Source organism: Plasmodium gonderi (genome assembly GCF_002157705.1).
Source record: "Plasmodium gonderi DNA, contig: Chr07, whole genome shotgun sequence".
In the NCBI taxonomy this organism is placed as follows: domain Eukaryota; phylum Apicomplexa; class Aconoidasida; order Haemosporida; family Plasmodiidae; genus Plasmodium; species Plasmodium gonderi.
The window spans coordinates 895,361-916,328 of NW_021628932.1; the positions used below are offsets into that span (position 1 = coordinate 895,361).

Here is a 20,968-nt window from a genome sequence, read left to right on the forward strand (position 1 = left end):
CCTCCATGCATCACCCTCTATGCGTGCGTCACTTCTTAATTTGTTTCTCAATTTATTGTCTAATTTGTTTCCTAATTTGTTTCCTAATTTGTTGCCGAATTTGTTTCCTAATTTGTTGCCTAATTTGTTGCCTAATTTGTTTCCTAATTTGCTATCTAATTTTTTGCCTAATTTGTTGCGTAATTTGTTGCGTAATTTGTTGCGTAATTTGTTGCGTAATTTGTTGCGTAATTTGTTTCCTAATTTGCTATCTAATTTTTTGCCTAATTTGTTGTTTGATTCGTTGTATGATCCATCCTTTACTACACTGTCTGCTTCAATACACATTTTAGAACACACCTAACCAGTTCATCACTTACATTTTCATTCTGTTAACTCTAAAATGAGTTTGGTCACCACTAGCACATAGTAGCAAAAATAACTATTTTATAAAGAAAACAGAAAAAAGAAAAAAAAAATTCCAAAAAATTTGCGAGAATTGGACACACCTGCGCCACAATTTACAAGGTGGAAATTAAAAACTTCCATAATTTCAATGGTAAAAAAAAAAAAAAAAAAAAGAAAAAATATAACTAAAAATTAAAAGATAAAAAAAGAAAAATATATATATAACTAAAAATTAAAAGATAAAAAAGGAAAAAAAAAAATATATCTAAAAATTAAAAGGTAAAAAAAAAAAAAAAAAAAAAAAAAAAGGACGAGCATTAAATGGTTTTGCTAAAACGTTTATTTCCACATTTCATGTTGTGATTTTTTTTTTTTTTTTTTTGTATTTGTCTTTTCTACAAGTCCTTTTATTTCATTTTCACCCCCTTTTTAATCACCATTTGCACGTGCATGTCGTTATAGCAATCGAGAAAAGAACTAATTTACATTTTCCAAGTATGATGTGTGTGTTCCTTGGATCTTTTTCGATTGTGGAAAGTGCTATCAGAGTTGCAGAAAATCATTTTCTAGCCCACTCTTCTGCACATTGCAGAGAAATAAAAAGAGAGAGAATGTGATGACTGTAGGTTTTTTTTTTTTTTTTTTTTCCACAGGAAATTTTATTTCTCTAGATGAAACTTTACGTGTGACACTTCATTTCTGTTCGTGTCAACTTGCAGCAACGCGATAGCATATATTCACATGTGCATATAGGCATATATTTCCACATATATACATGTACACATATATACATGCGTGTTTGTCCAGCTCATACTTAACCACGTGGCCATTTTGTCTGCGCATGACGTTGGTACTTTTCCACACCTAGCGTTTAATCACCTCACGTTTTCACATTTTCATTTTCACTTTAACTGGAACACCTAGAGTTCTACACGTGGCACACAAGCTGAACTGTTTTAAGAATCCATGCATCTGCCATCGCTTATCCACGTGGGCTACTTAACGGGTGAATAGTCTTTTTTCCAATTTTCCATTTTTCACTATTCCATTTTTCGCTATTCTATTTTTCCAGTGCTCCACTTTAATTTTACTACCCAGAGTTCATCTGAATGTACATATGCATAAGAACAAATTTATGCTTCCGTGATGTATACCCTTACATGGAGCAAATCAATTTGACGTTTGTCGCGCGTATTTCCTTTTAACATTGGGTCAGGGCCCTTGTTGATTTGTCTATTTTTTCTTTCATTTTTACAAAACTGTTTAGATCAGTTGCGAACTGTGCATGTGTGTACATACGCACATAAATACATACATGAATATTTACATACATGTGTGTGCTTTTTTTTTTTTTTTTTTTTTTCCCCTCCATTATGCATTTGAAGTGATCAGTTCATGCTGTTGTTTTCAACATTTTATAGACAACAGAAATTAGTCACACATGATTAACATTTAGACATGTAGTTCTTTTGCTTCATAAAAGTGAAATGCACTAGTTTTTTTTTTTTTTTTCCTTCTGTTTTAGCAAATAGTTCGTGCCCAGGTAAAAAAGAATAATAATAAATGCAATAACAACTGCATCAAAACTGCATCAAAACTGCATCAAAACTGCATCAAAACTACATCAAAACTGAATCAAAACTGAATCAAAACTGAATCAAAACTGAATCAAAACTGAATCAAAACTGAATCAAAACTGCACTAACAAGGGCAAATAATAAATAAACCATAATAATAATAAGAATAATGAGATTAGAGGTAGGCATGTGAGGGACCTAGGGGAACTGAAAATTTGGGATCCAAGTGATTCAACAAAAAAATTTATAGAAAAAAAAGAAAACAAAAAGAGAGTTACACTCGATCAACGACAAATCAGTGTACATACAGGGAAGTTCAATTAACTTTCATGAATGAAACATGTTCATACATTACCAGTACAGAAGAAAAAGCAAGCGCTACACAAGCGAATACATACACATTTAACCAGGTGAAAACAGGATATGCACTGTACGGATAGGCAGACATACCCACTCTTAGATCATATAACATTCCCTTGGCAAGACACACCTACAGTTAGTAGATACGAACGAACGAATCTTATTAATCCCACCATCTGTCAACTTGCGAATGCACATTTTATAATGGGTAATGCTATGGTAACATTTTTTCGAGATTGTTGCAACAAGTTTTTGGGTAAACAGATAACATTTCAAATAAGAATTTGTGGTCCTGCTCAAAGTGGGAAAACTACATTTGTCAAGTACCTCTTGCATAATCGATTTTTGAAGGTGAAACCTACTGAAGGTAAGTTTACTTCTGAGTGATAGTGGTAGTGGTAGTGTGTAGAGAGTTTATATCTTCTGTGGAAGCATTTTCAGTCCCAAGGTTTTTTTTTTTTTTTGACAAATTTTGGATCTGTACGATATTTGTGAAAACACTGCAAAGATATGTTTTGAAAATACTGTTAAGACAAGTTTATCATTTTAGTGCCATAAAAAAAAAAAAAAAAAAAAAAAAAAATTACACATACACACATAACTTGTCAGATTTCCCTTTTATATATAATTTCTTTGTCATGTCTCAATAGGTCTTCTCCTGGAGAAAATCGATTTCGAAGAATTTTCCATTATCATATGGGACTCGCGTTACAGCATAGAGGACGATGTAACATGAAAAAAAAATAAAAAAAAATAAAATAATGAAATAATAAATAATGAACTAATAAAAAATTAACTAATAAAATAAATCATCTTCACTCCATCAGTTGGCAATCGATTGGCAGTGGTCAGACTGTCAACATGCGAGTCTGCCCTGACATTGCCACGATTTATTCTTTTTCTCCATTTTGTTCATTTTTTTCCTGCACACACAGGAGTCCATTAACAGGCTAGACATTGACGCAGTTATTTATTGCATGGATTTGTCGGATCATGGGAGGTTAAAAATAGGTATTAAGAGAAAAGGAAGAAAAGAGAACAAGAAAATAGAGGAAGCAGAAAAATACAACATCGAGAAAATGAGAAAAAAAAAAAAAAAAAATTCCCCCATTTTAGAGTTTAAAAATTTGGAAGTAATGTAGTATGGAGAGGGAAATGGAGAGGGGAGATGCAGGAGTGAATACCATATCATATGGATAGAAGTAACCCATTTGAAAAATGTATCCCCAAATATTCCTTCTCTTTGTTTTTACTTATAATTCTGTGCAACTTTTTCTTTTCTACATAGCAAAAAAGGGATTCTATAAGGTACTACAGGACTACAACCATATTGATGATTTCCTAGTTGTGGCTAGTAAACAAGACAAGAAAGGATGTATGTTACTGCAACATGTTAGAGGGGAACTCAAAATTGATCACATTGTTGATAGGAATTGGTAATACATACAAAAAAAAAAAAAAAAAAAGGGTACGAAGAGGCGTGGTGACCACTCTAAAGGAATATTACACTTGTGTTCACTCACCAATTCCAACAATTTTTTTTTTTTTTTTTTTTTTTTTTCTTTGTCCATCTTTTTTCACTTTCATTTTTTTGTTTAAAAAAGTCATTTGGCAGAATGCTCTTCGAAGACCGGACATGGCGTAGATCCTGCAATGAATTGGCTCTTCAACCAATTGATGAACAAGAGGAAAAGGAATTTATGTTTTATGAAATAAATTCTCATTCATTTTCCACCCTAGTTACCCTTATCCGCTACTATGTTTCTATATCTTCAAATTAGTTTTTTTTTTTTTTTTTTTCTTTTTATATATATATATACCTTTCCGCTTCATATATCCTACACGCACACTTCTCCCCAAATAGCACATAATTTTTTTTCTTTTTTTTTTCCTTTTTTTTTTCTATTTTTTTCCTTTTTTTTTTTCTTTTCTTTTTTTTTTCTCTCATTTGTTGTTCCTTTTACATTACCATTTTATTGTTCTTATTTGAAACTGCCTGACATTGCAAAGTAACACATCCCCTTTCATTTTTGTAAAAATTTTTCTCCTTTCCCCCGCTGCACCCACCAAAATAAAAAAGTGTAAAAGAAAAAGAAAATACAAGGAAAAACCATGTGCAATGGAAGAAATGTAGTATAGTTGCTAAAACAATATGCTAACATCCGTATTAACAGAAAAACTCCATTTCATCACAATGTTATTTTAGGGTAAAATTGTGATTCCCTTAGGAATACAATAATGACACTATAGGAATGTTATATATTTTGGTCTCGTCTCAGCGTTTGTGTAAAAAAGGTTATGCCAACTCTTTTTTTTTTTTTTTTTTTTTTTTTTTTATTATTATTTATTCATTCCAAAATAAGTAGCAATTCTTTTTCACCTGAACTGTTCAGGTGAAAGAGTTCTCGAAATGGCAATACTTTAATAAAAAAAAAAAAAAAAAAAAAAAAAGGAGCACTCTAGTGGAACAAGTTGACATTTCGCTGTTTAGCAAAATGGACATAGATACATAACATTTAGCAAGTTTCTTTTTTTTCCGTTCCAGCCTTTTTTTTTTGTCATTTTTTCTATTCCAGCTTTTCTTGTGCCTTTTTTTTCTGTGCGAGGCTTTTTTGATCCTTATTTTTCTTGGCACGCACCCTGTGAAGAATGTACTGAGATGAGATGTTTATACTTCATTGAATAGTCGATTATTTTGAGAGGGGTGAGAAATGTGTGTGTGTGTGTGTGTAGGTATACAGAAAGGGAGGAGGAATACGTGTATACGCCTTAACACGTGTCGAGGTTTTTTCATTAGTTTGTTCAGATTACTGACGTGGTTGCTTGTAGGTGCAGCTAAGGGAAAGGAGAAGAGGCAGAGAGGGGACTTAAGCAGCACGTGGGGAAAATGTGGAAACTAGCTTTCTACGCAATGTTTGTACTAGCGTTTCTTTTGCAGATTCAAGATTGTCGAATGAAGAAGAGACAACATGGTTACATAAATACAACTTTTGCTAACGTGGTTAGAGACAAGGGGAAGAGCAAGTGGAGCAGGAAGTATGCGAGAAAAAAAAAGAAAGATAAAGAAAATGAAAATTATGAAAAATTATTTAAAGAGTTAGATAAGATATTTAATGAACCTGATGAAGAACAAAAACAACTAGAGGAAGAAGAAAAAAGAAAGGAAGACGAAATGGATGCATTAAGCGAAAAGGATCTCCTAGAAATCAATTTCTGTAATTATGAAAAAGATCCTAGAAGTTTATCAAACCTGGTTAAATGCAAGACTGAAGATGAAACAGAGAAGGAAGACGAGTCATGTTCAGGTGATCTCAACACTGGGTCAGGAGATCAAAACATGGCAAATGGAGAGAAGAGAAAAATGACAATGGAATACAGCTATGATTATGATCGAGTTTTAAAAAAAAAAAAATACCTGCAAGAGGAGATAAAATATAAGGATAAATTTTCATTAAATGAAGATGAAGAAAGGTTAGTTGAACATGTAGATGTGAACATGATGAATGATTTTCTGAACAGTTATCAGAATAATTTCCCCAGAACATTTTACAAAGGTCGTAGGGATAAGTACTTTGGCAGAGAAGACCTACATCCGAGAGGTGGTGAAATGGAGGAGCAGAGTAAGAAGAGGACTAACGCTGCGATTGGTGAGGTGGGTGGTGGTGCGATTGGTGAGGTGGGCGTTCGTGCGGATGATGCTGTGGAAGGAAGTGAGGAAAAGACTGATATGAACACGGATGATTTAGAAAGCGTGCACTTTTTGAGGAACATAAGGGAAGAATTTCACCTTGAAAGAGATAGCTACATAAACGAATCTGTGAGAAACATTGAGAAGGAATTCTATGAAAGTAATAAGAATGGGGAAGTTACGCAAGTTAAGGAGAGCAAAGGTGAGCTGAGTAATGTATTTGAAAATGATTTTGAGAAACACGTGGAAGAAGGAATAAAGAGATGTGGATCGAATGAGAAAACTGTGGATAGATTGATAAAAAAAAAATTCATAGACATGTTCCAAGTAGACGAAGAGGCAAAAAAAGTAAACGACATGATTAGAAAATGCAAAAGTGTAAGTTCATTGCTGGAAATATTTAAAGAAAGTAAATCAGTAAAGATAATAAATATTATGTACATGTTTATGTATATATACAGATTTAAAAATGTAAACATGCTGGAATATCTGTATGATAGAAGATTTTCACATATAACTGATACGTTGGAACATGTGTTAAAATATTATCTATATGTATTCGGAAAGGAGGAATTCAGACGAGCAGATAATGAAAGGATTATTACATTAAACAGTAATAACATTATTTTTTTATTAAAATATATGAACAGGTTGAAATTATTTTATGTTAATTTGAATATCTACAACTTACTATTCTTGATATTGTCAAAATCGTTGCATATGTTTAATATCGATTCGCTAGTTGTACTACTGGCTTATCTGAATGAATACACATATTATAACAGTAGTATACATAATAAAATAAACATATCCATTATGAGTCACATTTTTTCAACATTAAAAAGAGACAAAGTTGAATTTTCAAAGTTCAAATTTGTACATTTCAAATTACTTATACCTATACTTGTTAAACATAAGTATGTAAATAACCATATGTTCAGCTACATTTTTGCACATTTCGAAAAAGACATAAATATGGTAATAGAAAAAGTAGGAAATAAAAGTTGTCAGAAAAATAAAGACATTTGTAACATACTTTTTTACGATTCCAAAACAAAAGAACAAAAAAAGAATAAAGAAAATTATATGGCATATTTGGAAAACCAATACATTCAAGAAAAAAAAAAAAATCTAAATTTTTTATTTCATTTTTTTAATTACCTAATGATTTGTAAATTTAATCATAACGAAGAAATTGTAAACAAGTTAATGATCTTGTTTACAAACAATTTTTCCTTATTCCGGGTGGAAGATTTATTAAGTATTTTTTTTAATTCAGAAAAATTCCTCACAGGAAGCAAATACTCTATTCTCATGACTCGGTGCAAGCAGGAGCTCTTGCAGGAGAAAAGTTTGCTAAAAGATTTTCAAATAAATCAGATTCTCTCCTTTTTCACATTTGGCTATAGGAAATCCATCCTTATTCGAGATTATCACAGGAATGTCTTTCGTGGCAGACGCTACACTCTGCGTCGTGTAAGAGGTGGAAGTGGTGAAAGTGGTGAAAGTGATGGAAGTGGTGAAAGTGGTGAAAGTGGTGAAAGTGGCGAAAGTGATGGAAGTGGTGAAAGTGGTGAAAGTGGTGAAAGTGGTGAAAGTGATGGAAGTGGTGAAAGTGGTGAAAGTGATGGAAGTGGTGAAAATGGTGAAAGTGGCCTAAGCAGTGTAAGCAGCTTAAGCAGCGCAACTGAGGATACCCTTTTGAATCTATTGAAACGCAAGGAGGAAATTTCATCATTCAAGCAAAAGTACCTCATAAGCAGAGAAGTATTCAAAGATGAACAATTTCTGTATGATTTCACGCACGACATCCACATATTTGTAAACTTTCGTAACGTGCATTTGCTAAAGTTTATTTACAATATTTACCTTCTGAGTCTTTTATTCTATAAAAATGCAGATGCTTTACGCATGGTATCGGAAATAGCGTATGACTTGGTTGAGACGAATATCTTTTCATTCATAGATCAATATTCATATTACCTGTATGAAGATATATACATTGTTATTAAGGCATTTAAATATTTGTCCTTTTTCGAAATTGATTTGATTGAAGTATGGAAAAAATTCTTTTTCTTACTTCATCATTTTGTTAATTCCTTAAATTTGGAAAATATTTATGACATCGTTTTTTTTATTAAAGTTTCCAATTTGACAAATTTAAAATGTGAAAATTATGATGTTTTTAAAGTGTTAACAGAACGTATGAAGCAAATCCTAGAGACCCTCTCCAAGTACGACATTCGACATTTCAGTACACATCCTCACACTTATATTTTAAATATTTTGAACCTCATCGAGGAGAAGCAAAATGAGCATGTATATAGCTTTATCGAGTTCTTTTTTTATTCTATATATAAGAAGGTGCTTTTCGTTCAGCAACAACAGCACATGAAGCAAATTAATCAACACGTGCGAGAGAATGGAGACCACACATCCGAGGTGGCCCTCTCTCCAAACATGAGAGAAAAGGGAGGAGTGAATAATGCGACAAAAAATGAAGACATGCATAACGTGGAAAAAAATGAAGACATGCATAACGTGGAAAAAAATGAAGACGTGCATAACGTGGCAAAAAATGAAGACGTGCATAACATGCACAAGTTAAGTAAAGCATACCGATACGTGAATAACTACATGTATAATTTTCGAGATATTCGTTTATTCATAAAGACCTTTTTAGCACATTATAAGGAAAATATGGAACATTTAAATTTGCATATTGTCCATTTTATCCTGTTCAATGCAGAAATATTTTTTTCAAAAATGAATACGCATTCTCATTACTATCATAGTAGTTACATATATGGAAAACAAATGAAGGAATTTTTGTATTTGTCACATCAGCTGGTTGAGAAGAAGTTATATAATAAATATATTATGCGCATGTTAATCCTCATATTTAAGCATATAATACATATTCAAGGGCGTGTTGTTCATAATAGTAGCGAATATCCTACAGGTGTTAATATTTTTAAGAGTTTTTTTTCGCATTTTTCTGACATTACTGATGAAAACATATGGCATTTCATTAGACGCAATTTTCAGTCAACTGAATAATTGTAAGAATCGCAGATGAAGAGTGAAGAAGGAGATCCGTTCCTCCCAATTTGTCTGAAGCAACAATAGTCACTCTTTTTTTTTTCACGCCATAGTTTTTTTTTTTTTTTTTTTTTTTTTTTTTTTTTTTACATCTTGATTTTGTTTTCAATTTTCACAAAAGTACAACGTCGACAGTGATTTTTTGCACATGCTAAATCGGCATGCATGCACATGGGAAATATGTGCTACTCTGTATGTGAATTTTTTTTTTTTTTTTGTATGCATGTTTGTGTATGTTTGTATGCATGTTTGTGTGTATGTTTGTATTCATGTTTGTGTATGTTTGTATGCATGTTTGTGTGTATGTTTGTATTCATGTTTGTGTGTATGTTTGTATGTATGTATTATTTGTGTGCAAATTCCTAGAAATACAATCGTGTTTGCTAACAAGTCTGACTTGTTTTCATAGAAACATTTGAATTCTTTTAAAGGTACAACAGATCACACAGGTGTAGGGGTTGAAGCGAACTTAAAACTGAAGATCTATTATTTTTCTGTCCACTACTGTCCTTTTTTTTTTTTTTTTTTTTTTTTTTTTTTTTTTTTCTTTATTGTATTCTCACTTTTGCATTTTCTTTTTTCCTCCCTGTATGATCCTCCTCTACTGACATAATCGAGTGAAGATTGCTAACTGGAAACATATCGTACGATGCCATGTGTAATTCACACGTAATGTTAATAATATACTAAGCACATCGAGGGGTAGCAAAAGTCATATCCATGGTGGTAAGATTCAGTACTTCGGGAATGAACTATATTTAGGAAACGTTATGTTATATGGAGACACATAAACATTTGAAAATGCACAAAAAAAAAAAAAAAAAAAAAAAATGCATAACAAAGGGGTGTGTGACAGAGTTGCGTGAAAAAAAAAAAAAATAATAAAAAAAAAAAAAAAAAGGTGTATCATCAGGTTTCCTCCTTTTTAATGTTTTCTACCACCGATGTGTAATTCGAGTTGTTATTACTTTTTGGACTTTCTAATTACACAAAGGTGTTAAGAGAGTGAGAAATATAAAAATATTTTCACAAAATTGGTTCACAACACGAGGGAGGGAAGGGGAAGCAATGTGGACTCTGCTTTTTTTTTTTTTCCTCAATTTTGTAAGTGTGTAAAGAAAGAAATGTTATGCGATTGATAAAATAATTGAGTGTGCATAGGGGCTCCCAAAAAAAAACACAAACTCGAGAATTAACGTTCGTTCGGTTGTTCCTTATTTTTTATTTATTTATTTTTTTTTTTTTTTTTTGCTTTATTCTGCTTCGTCCTTTTTTCTTTTTTTTGTTTTGCTTTACTCCACTTTATTTTACTTTTATGTGTGTATACATATGTGTATGATGCATGTATGTATATGTATGTATATGTATATGTATGTATATGTATGTATATGTATTGTATACATATGTACATGCACATGTACATGTATTTTTTTTATTTTTATTTTTTTTTAACGCCCTTTTCGTCTTATGTACACTTGTTCAGAATTCTCCTTAATTTTTGAACAAACACACAAGGGGGGAGAAAAAAAAGGGAAAAGGAAGAAATGTAAAGAAATAAAAAAAAAGAAAAAAAGGAAAGAAAAAAAAAAAAAAAAAAAAAAAACACCAAAAGGTGTGAAATCGCGGAAATCTTCGAAAAACTTGGACATACATCAACAAACTTTAGCAAACTTCAACAAATTGTGAAATAAACTGCCGAACGTTGCGAAAATTGTAATGTTCACTCAAAAAATGGACGAATTTGGTCTCTTCCTTAGCAAATGCTGCTAAGAATTTATAAACATTTTTTAATTTTTTTTTTTCTTTTTTTCCCCGTGCTAGCAGCACATTATTCTCCACTTAGCACTTGCTGCGTGTTATGAGCACAAAAAAAAAAAAAAAAAAAAAAATATACATACATATATATATACATATATATATATATATATATATATATATATATATGGTGAGCCATAACTTTGTCATTCCTTAAAAAGACATATGAGTAGAGAAAACAGAAACTTGTATTGTTGACTCAAGGCATTTTTTCTAGCTTACTTGTCTCACAAATTTTAAGTAGTATTCATAAAAATAAAATAAAAAAAATTGGAAAAGTAGAGCATCAGAGACGTAGTGAAGTAGAACAACGAAGAAGTAGAGACGTAGAACAACGGAGAAGAAGGGAAATACAGAAAAGTGGATGATTGGATTGTGCAAATTACATGAATTAATTTCACACTTGAGTGAGGAGAACTATTTTAACATGCCTTACAAAGGGTGCTCAAAATTAGGTAGTACTAATTCATAACATATATATATGATTTTTTTTTTTTTTTTTTGGGTGGGGGGAGAGCTATTGCAAGAAGGAATTTTTTATGTAAGAAATAATTTGGTGAAGAATATTTTAGTCTGAACATATAAGTAGTTCCTTCAATGTGCATTTATTTCCTCCGAATGTACATTTTTTATTTCGATTTTTTCACCATCCTCATAAAGTTTTCCCATTCCCACTCGGTCAGCTACACTCCGACATCCTTTGCGTGTCCCCAAAATGAGTGATGCAGAAAGCTTCATATCCATTGACAATAACAACAACGATGAAACGGCTGTAAGCGAAGGGAAGAACAAGACGAATTTGGACAATTTTTTGGATTATGACATGGGGTTAATCAAGGAGGAAGAAAAGTACAAATATATCGGAGCTGATATAGCACAGAGGCATGATTATTTTTATATTAAAAATGGGAATGTAGGATTTTTGGATGGAAATAATGTGAAATATAACAACATAGCTCTGAATAATAGAAAAAAAGAACACACAGATATTTTTATGAAAATAAAGAAGGAGTTGTATTCCATAGCATATAAAAATTATAAGAACAAAATGGTCGCAGTGTGTGGCTCAAACAATTCGAAAGAAGTAGAAATGGGTACAAGTAGGACATCTGTGGGTGCATCAGACTGTGATAATTCAAAAATGAATGGAGAAGAAGAAGTAGAAGAAGAAGAAGAAGAGGGGGGTGGCGAAGAAACTGTAACTGGAACTGTAACTGGAACTGTAACTGGAACACCAACTGATAAGAACGCAAAACATAAAGACAAAAGCAAGAAGGCGTATGATTTGCTAAACAACGAATTGAGTGCAGTGTTAGGAAACAAAATTGAAGACACATACAACGAAATAAAAAGTAGCGTTAATTGGCTGGGGAATTTTTTCACAAATAATGAACAAAGTGATGAAAAGAAAAAAATTAGCATTTTTTACAGTGATTTATATTTTCTTAGTGATATAACCATTCTACGTTTTTTGGATACTTATGATTACAACTTGTTAAAAACATACAATAAAATTATTAAATTTATTTTATGGAGACAAATGACAGTTTCAATTTTTAATAAGAATGAGTGGAAAATAAAAAATGGAAAAAATTCGATGGAAAAATCTAAACAGAAGGAAGAAAACATATCCAAGAGTAATATCAACCCGAATAATTGCACAGGGGATCGAAACAATGCTTTTATTAATCCATTGTATATTAAAGACATTTTAATGAAAACTAATATTTTCAGGTGTGGATTTGATTTGAAATGTAGACCAATTCTTTATATAAAAATACAAGAAAAATTAAATATGCAAGAGGATGAATTGTTTCTACTTCTCGTTTATCATGTTGATATGTGCATGAACAGCATTGATCATAGAATATGTTATGAAGAAAATAGTGCAACGAATGATGGTCATAGTAGCTACCATAGTGGAAATGGAAAAATGGATGTGAGAAACAAAAAAAAATTTGACGAATCTATTTTACAACTTGTTGTAGTTGTGGATTGCCAAAAATTTGAATTAAATAACATGATCAGTGTCGATTGCATAAAAAAAATTATTAACATTTTTAACGAATTCTATACAGATGTTTTATACAGAATTTATATAATAAATGTCCCTACCTTTTTTAAAAAAGTATGGTCCCTTTTTAACATGTTTATAGATAATCATACATTGAAAAAAATTATTTTCATAAATAAAAAAAATATCAATTTGATGTATGATCACATTGACAAAACTGTCATGAAGCACTTTGATAAAAATGCTGAGAAGGAAAAGTGCGAACATTCCTCCATGTTCTTTCCTTCCAATTCCTTGTATTACAAGTATGACGAATTGTATTATGGCAAGTTACTCAGCTATGTAAACCTTTGGGTGCAGAAAATGGTGCAGGTGAACCATGAACATGCGGAACGTTACGCAGGGCAGGGCAGCAGCTAGGTATGACTCCTACCCCAAACACACACACACATGTCACACATTGATTCAGTGATTCAATGATTATTCGAAGAGGCAATTCCTTTACGCTGATGCTTTTTATTTTGGGTGTATTTTCACATGCACATATATTTTTCCACTTCGTCACTTACAACATTTCACGTGTGCATTTTTTTTTTTTTTTTTTTTTTCATGAATCTAGCCACTTCGCGTGTGCATTTTTTTTTTTTTTTTTTTTTTTTTTTTCGTGAATCTAGCCATTTCGCTTGGGTGCTCATAATTTTTCAATTTTGGAAAATTTTGCCTCATTTGCGTGTGCCAATTGGGGAAGACTCATTAGTAGCCTCCCTTTTCTTCTTTCGTTTTTTTTTTTTTTTTTTTTTTTTTTTTAGGTGCGCCCCATTTAGTCATGCCACAGCCAATTCCCCATATGTTTTTCTCACTGTACGAGTATGCGTACGAAAAAATATATATATATATATGTCGCTACACACATGTGGAGGTATTAGTGATATGCTTCCCTTTGGCATCGAAAATAGATTAAAAGACACAAGTTTATTTTTAATACGTTGTTGTGTGTTGTGAAGCGTTGTCTACTATTACCCATTTGTTATTTTTTTTACTCATTTAATTTTATTACTTCATTTTACTACCTTATTTTTTTTTTCGCACCATTGTTTGCAGCATCAGCTGTTGTTACGGTATTTTCGAATTTTTGTTGTTATTATGACAGCCGTAGCTGCACAGTTCCTATTATACTTTTCTTTTCGATTACCTTCTTTTCGATTACCTTCTTTTCGATTACCTTCTTTTCGATTACCTTCTTTTCGATTACCTTATTTTCTATTACCTTCTTTTCGATTACCTTATTTTCTTATTTTTTTTTTTCCCCTTTTTACACATTCTTTCCCCCCGTGGATACCTCAAAAATGGCTAAACTGTTTTGCATTGTGATTTAAGCTAGAATTATTTCCATTCGCAATCATTTTTAAGGAAATTTTGTATTGTTCGTCCTTTTTTTTATTTTTGTTCATTTTTTTAACATTTTAATAAAATGCATTCTCCTTCAAAATCTAATCCCATGTCAGTGTTTCACGTAACGTGTAGAATTTGAAAGGCGGATGAAAAAGGCAACAACAAAAAAAAAAAGAAAAAGAAAAAGAAAATCCTCATTTCTCATTCGTAAGTGAAAACATCAAAAGGGAAATGAACATGAAAACAGGAATAAATTTCTTTAGGCCATTTTGGTTTACCACATTGGTGGCATCATATAAGTTTGCAGAACTGTGCCAAGTCCCGTTAGTTCTGACATCTCTGTCTGCTATAACGTTTTTCATGTACGAGCAGGAAATGGGAAGCTTCCTTTCTATTTAGTTGCTTATTCACTTATTTATTTTTATTTTAAAAGTAAGCAAAATGGCATATTTATTCACCTCTCTCACCTGAAAGGTAACATTGGAGGACCATTACACATACGCTGATAATATTATGCTGTACTCTCCAAAATAGGAGGGATATAACCTATAGCCAACCTTCTAACATTGAGTAAAATAAAGTTAAGTTTACATAATAATTCTGATCTAAATATGTATGTATTCATGTTTGTAATTTATGAACAGGGTCATATAAAATGTTGCCAAAATGGAAAAAAAAAAAAAAATTCATTCAAAGAGGAAGAAAAACTATAATGTGTGACGTTATATACTGTAACAATTTTGTATTATAAATGTGTAACATTATCTAATTAAGGTGGTTACAATTAATTATTTTTATTTTTTTCTTTTTTATTCTTTATTTTTTACTTTTTTTTTTTTTTTTTTTTTATTTTTTACTTTTTTTTTTTTTTTGTTATTTCCTGATTCGTTGTTCGTGTAATAGGATTAAGCAATGGGGTATCCGCAGGGGCAGGGGGGTGATGGTGAAAAAAAAAAAAAAAAAATAGCTGTCTATGATGTAGAAGTCACGTGAGCATAAAATGGACAAAAAAAAAAACTTTTGTGTGTATGTATATGTACATCCATGTGCAGTCTATGCAACACACACATACACACAAAAGTGTCTTTAGCTTGCACATGGTACATTTCTCCTTGTGGGCGCATTCATTTTTCTGTCCCTAAAAACGAATACTCATTTCTGTAGTAGCCACATTATAACCTCAACTCGAAGTGCATTGGTTCATGGGGTAAATTTTTTATTAGTGAATATGAGGTTATCACTTATTCTTCCCTCCTTGATAGTGTTAAAGGATCTTACATCAAACTTGAGTTCTCCAGTATATAGGTTGGAGTGAAGTTCGGGTATGTTTCTAATCCCCATACTTTGAAATCCATGCTTAACAGCTTTTACTAAATGTGGAATCAAATTAAAAACAGATCCTTTGTCGACTAAGCTAGCTGAAACCCCTTGAGATACTTTTATTTCTTCATTGTGATCACAATTTCCTTCATTTTTTCTTTCTTCTACCAGATAACGTCCCTTAGAATTAAACCCTTTGTTATACATAGCTTCCATACTACCCATTCCTCGATAAATTTTTAAACGAACATTATTTTCAAAATAATAATCACTACAACTTTCTTCTGTGGCAGCTAATAAATTTCCTAGCATAACAAAGTCAGCACCTAAGGACAATGCTTTGACAATATTGCCTGAATTTTTTATTCCTCCATCAGCTATAGTTTTAATATTTCTTGTATGTGCATAATTACTTACATGATAGACAGCTGTCCCTTGAGCCCTTCCTACAGCACATACATCTTGGGTAGTGCAAATAGAACCACTTCCCATTCCAATCCGAAGTACATCTGCACCTGCATCAATTAAATTTTTGGCTTGATCACAAGTAACAACATTTCCACCAATAATTGGTAAGTGTGGATGTGCTTCTTTAATTTTTTTAATGGTTTCAATTTGGTATATACTATTCCCTTGTGAAGAATCGATGCAGATAACATCTATCATGTTTTTAATTAGTTGATTAGCTCTTTCTAAATCATGTTCTCTAGTTGAAATTGATGCACCTACAATTAGCTGCTTATTTTGACTTTTAGATGCATGTGGAAATATTTTATTTTTATGCATGTCATTTCTACATACAAGAGCTATTAATTCATAGTTATTATTAACAATAGGAAGAACACTTTTTTTTTCTTCACATAGTACTTTGTTTGCATCTGACAAATTTATTGGATAATTTCCTGTGACTACATCTGTTGTCATTATATCTTTTATTTGTTTACTTTTATCTGTTAAATAGAGATAATCGACCCCTGTAATGATCCCAACTAATTTAGAACCCACTTTTCCATCTACCGTTATAGGATATGATTTATATCCAACTTTATTTTTCGTTTCTATTACATCTGCCACTGTGTGTTCAGGGGAAAATGTATACGGATCAAATATGAACCCGTTTTCAAACCGTTTCACTTTTTTAACTTCTTCAATTTGATTCTCAATGCTCATGTTATTGTGTATTATTCCTAAACCTCCACAAAGAGCTAGAGAAATCGACATCTTGTGTTCTGTCACTGTATCCATTGGAGATGATATAATTGGTGTCTTAAGAGAAATATATTCTGTCAAATTACTACACAAATCAATTTCACTTAACGGAAAGTCTATGTACCTTGGAAGGCATATAATATCATCATATGTGTAGGACGTCACGTCCCCAAAAATTTTCTCTGCTGACCACCCGTTCGCCATGTCTAATTTCTGTCCCAAGCACTTACCACAGTTTTTGCTGTGCGTACAATATGTGTGTGCAAAATGCTTGTACAAAATGCTTGTATAATATCAGCGTATACATATATATAGATACAATTACGTACACGTTATGCCAGTAGTTCTGATTACACAAGCTTCAAATGAGTGTGGGAGCTGTCATTTATGGAGAATTCTCAAAAAATAAAAATATATAAAAAAAATACAAACAAATGTAAAAAAAATAAATAGTTTAAATTTTTTTAGGGAAAGACTTTTTTATGAGTGCTATCCTCTAATTTATGAACAGCTCTGCTACCCTTTTTTTTCTTTTTTTTAATGAATTAAATGATTAATTAAAGTTTAAAAAAAAAAAAAAAAAAAAAAAAAAAAAAAAAACATGAAGTGGGAGTGAAGTATATCTTCTTTTTTTTTTTTTTTTTTTTTTGTAGATATTTGGGGATACGTGAGACATCTCCCCCCCCCAATCCACAATCGATCTTTTCCTCTTGTTATTTTTCTCCTTTCCGTTTTTTTTTTTTTTTTTTTTTTCTTTGTTTTACAAATAGTAGAATGTCATAAAAGAATGTAGTTATATGGATAAAAAATGGAATTTTCAAAATGGAGTTTCTATATTACCGATTTTGTGAATTTTTTAAAAAGGAGAGAAAAAAAAAAAAAAAAAAAAAAAAACAGCTGCTTCTCCTCCTGTAGCAACTTTTTAAATGCAAAGAAAATGTAGTGATGTTTTTTTTTTTTTTTTTTTTTTTTTTTTTTTACAACATCCTGGGAGGAATTATCATTCAACGTTTGCAAAAAATGTTAGCACAAATAATTTATATATACATATGGGCATATATTATATAAGGGTATATTCGCTCGTACTGTTTGGAGAAAAGGACTTTTATTTGAACCAGATGCAATAGATATAGGGACCCGTTTCAGCTAAGAGTTCGCTTTACTTCATGCGTGGGACTTTAAATTAATTTTTTTCTTACATTACCATGTAGCTACTTGATGCTAAGAAATATATATATATATATATATGCATGTGCACATACATGTGTGGTATCACCATTTTGATGTATCTGCTTCAACATCAGCTGCGCAGTTTTTTTGGATTCATGCACTGGAGAAATAAAAACGAATTTACTAAAAATTATTTTTTGATAAGCCACGTATAGGTAATAATATGACAGTGTGAAAAGAAGGTGCAAAAAAAAAAAAAAAAAAAAAAAAAAAAAAGGAAAAAAATGGATACACATTTATCAAATGGAAAAATACAGGTACACCTCTATCAAATGGAAAGAAAAAAAAATTTCTCAAATTTTCCCCATATGTAGAATGGAGAAAAGATAGTCATACATTTGGTGTAAAAACATGCACATATATATGATCACATAATAAATACATGCATGTGTGAAAAATAGCACTTTTAGTGGAAGAGCAGGTGAAAGATTGCGTACGCTGATGAGTGAGCCTACTGTAGTAATGGTGACCCCACCACGATAAGGAGTAGTACCCATTTGATGTTTGAACACAATCCACAAGATAAAAAAAAGATGCAAAAAAGAAAATACATGTAGTGGTGCTATATTCCTGTAATGTAAGGCTTATGTTGCATATGTATTGTGCATATATATTTGTTTTTCTTTTTCTTTTTCTTTTTCTTTTTCTTTTTTTTTTTTTTTTTTCAAAACCCAATGCATGGCCATTTACAGTATTGTTAACGTCATAGTGCTTATGGGTTGTGTGGATATTTTTTACCTTTTTTTTTTCTTCTTTTTTTTTTTTTTTTTTTCTAATCAGCTAAATTTCCCACTTTGTTAAAGTTTCCCTAATTTTGATGATCGAAAAAAGAAGAGAGAAAAAATGCAGAATAGGTAGAGAGTACAGATAGAGAGGCATGGTGTATGGCACAATGCGACACATGAAAAAAAAAAAAAAAAAAACAGAAGAAGAAAAAGAAGAAAAAGAAGAAAAAGGCGAAGAAAAAAACGAAGAAAAAAGCGAAGAAAAAAACGAAGAAAAAAACGAGGAAAAAAACGAGGAAAAAAACGAGGAAAAAAACGAAGAAAAAAACGAGGAAAAAAACGAGGAAAAAAACGAAGAAGAAAAGGAAAAAGCTCTAAAAAAGATTACAAAGCTCATATCCCACCACACCAACCCCTTCTTCCCGTTGCACCAAATAGAGAAGAATATATATTATGTCAGAAACTGAATTAGAGGCGAAAAGAAGAAAAATAGAAAAGGTGGAGAAATATGATGAAGATAATTGTGCAAATTCATTAAACATTTTGGATGAAGATAATGCTGATGAGCCATTAGGGGAAGAAGACACCCAAAAAAATGAAAAAACACAAAGTGAAAGATATGGCACACATAGTGATGGTGATAATGATGATGATGGCGATAGCGTTTGCAGTGATAGGAACAAAAAGGTACAGAAAAACAAACATTATTTAATTGAACATATGGAAAACAAAAGTAAACTATTAAACAATATAACATCGTTAGAAGAAAATAAATTATTTGTGAAAAATTTAACCGAAGAAATAACAAAAAACGATTTAGTTCTTTTTTTTTCAAATGCTAATGGATACGTAGATACAAGAATAGTATATGATTCGTCAGGGAAATCCAAAACTTTTGCTTACATAGAATTTGATAATAAAGAAAATGCATATATATTTTTTAGTACATTACAAGATAGTAATGTAGATAATTACAAAAAATTTATGATAAAAGATGTTAGTCTTTATGTTGCCATTTGCAAATCGAAGAAAAGTATATATGAGGAAAAAAAAGTTTTTATTAAATTCATTAAATGTGATATGGGAATAGATAATGTACGAATAAAACAGGAAATTTCAAATTTTCTTTGTAACCATTCAATTGCTCCACTTGACATTCGTCTCCTTGGAGAAAATCCGCCAACGTAGGAATCATCTTATATTAGATCACAAAAGTGGAGAGACTCTTGTGAGAGTTTTTTTTTTTTCGTGTTACATTATAATCTTGTTTTATTTTTCTTCATAGTTATCGTTCCCAAAACATTTTTTCCCCCAATAATTTTAACACACACACGCACATATATATATGTACATAAATTCGTCTCACTGTGCAGGCACGGTTACATAGAACTTATGAACAACGAAGATGTAGTGTCTTGTGTTGAATCCATAAAGGAAGGGATTCTAGAAGATCTACAGTTCAGCTTGGACTATTGCATACCGATAATAAAGAAAAAAATAATACCAAATGTAGAAAAAATAAAAGCGAACAAAGAGAAAAATAAACAGGCTCAGGAAGAAAAAAAAAAAGAGGAAAATAGTTCCACTATTGTTGTGAAAAATTTACATTATAACACCAGAAAATATAAGTTGGAAAAGCTATTTAAACAGATAGGAGAAATTGAGAAAATATATCTCAGCAAAAAGGTATCAGAAAACAATATTAAGAGGAATAGAGGGTTCGCTTTTATTACGTTTAAGAATGCAAATGATGCTACTTCTGCATTGATTCTTAATGATTCCATTATTGATGGTAGAAGTATTTTGGTGTCCAAGTTTTGTCAAGATGGAGAAAGGAGAAGTAAAAATGGGGAAGGAGATCAATCGGATGGTCAACCAGATAATCAAGGAATCGAAAAGACAAAAAAAAGTAATCCAAACGGAAATAATCACTACTTTAACAATAACGCTAGGAACAACTATCCACTTGAAAAAAAAAGAATAAATTTAAACAAATCAAACAATCCAAACACACTAACGGAGAAGCGGGTAGATGACACAGGCGAGGGTGGTGGCCCCACGCAACTGACAAATGATGATTTTAGAAAATTTTTTTTTTAACAATATAAGCATTCTTTTTTGAATTCATGGAAAGTAGGTTCTTAAAAAG

At 31.3% G+C, this 20,968-nt stretch overlaps 5 protein-coding genes across 5 annotated transcripts; 4 read left to right on the top strand and 1 right to left on the bottom strand.

Annotated features, from left to right (window-relative positions):
• Positions 1-2,528: 2,528 nt before the first annotated feature.
• On the top strand, positions 2,529-4,040 carry PGO_071830 (ADP-ribosylation factor-like protein; the record flags this gene model as incomplete). The annotated part of the gene is made up of 5 exons (XM_028687056.1): positions 2,529-2,691; positions 2,975-3,051; positions 3,260-3,335; positions 3,613-3,760; positions 3,929-4,040. 5 exons carry the CDS (start codon positions 2,529-2,531, stop codon positions 4,038-4,040), a joined length of 576 nt encoding a protein of 191 aa, XP_028542857.1.
• A 1,171-nt stretch (positions 4,041-5,211) lies between these two features.
• On the top strand, positions 5,212-9,072 carry PGO_071840 (hypothetical protein, conserved; the record flags this gene model as incomplete). Its single annotated transcript, XM_028687057.1, has 1 exon — positions 5,212-9,072. The coding sequence occupies one exon, from the start codon at positions 5,212-5,214 to the stop codon at positions 9,070-9,072; it is 3,861 nt and encodes a 1,286-aa protein (XP_028542858.1).
• Positions 9,073-11,644: 2,572 nt separating this feature from the next.
• Positions 11,645-13,363, top strand: PGO_071850 (hypothetical protein, conserved; the record flags this gene model as incomplete). Its single annotated transcript, XM_028687058.1, has 1 exon — positions 11,645-13,363. The coding sequence occupies one exon, from the start codon at positions 11,645-11,647 to the stop codon at positions 13,361-13,363; it is 1,719 nt and encodes a 572-aa protein (XP_028542859.1).
• A 2,172-nt stretch (positions 13,364-15,535) lies between these two features.
• On the bottom strand, positions 15,536-17,068 carry PGO_071860 (inosine-5'-monophosphate dehydrogenase; the record flags this gene model as incomplete). Its single annotated transcript, XM_028687059.1, has 1 exon — positions 15,536-17,068. The coding sequence occupies one exon, from the start codon at positions 17,066-17,068 to the stop codon at positions 15,536-15,538; it is 1,533 nt and encodes a 510-aa protein (XP_028542860.1).
• Positions 17,069-19,272: 2,204 nt separating this feature from the next.
• Positions 19,273-20,919, top strand: PGO_071870 (RNA-binding protein; the record flags this gene model as incomplete). Its single annotated transcript, XM_028687060.1, has 2 exons — positions 19,273-20,003; positions 20,193-20,919. 2 exons carry the CDS (start codon positions 19,273-19,275, stop codon positions 20,917-20,919), a joined length of 1,458 nt encoding a protein of 485 aa, XP_028542861.1.
• Positions 20,920-20,968: the final 49 nt, after the last annotated feature.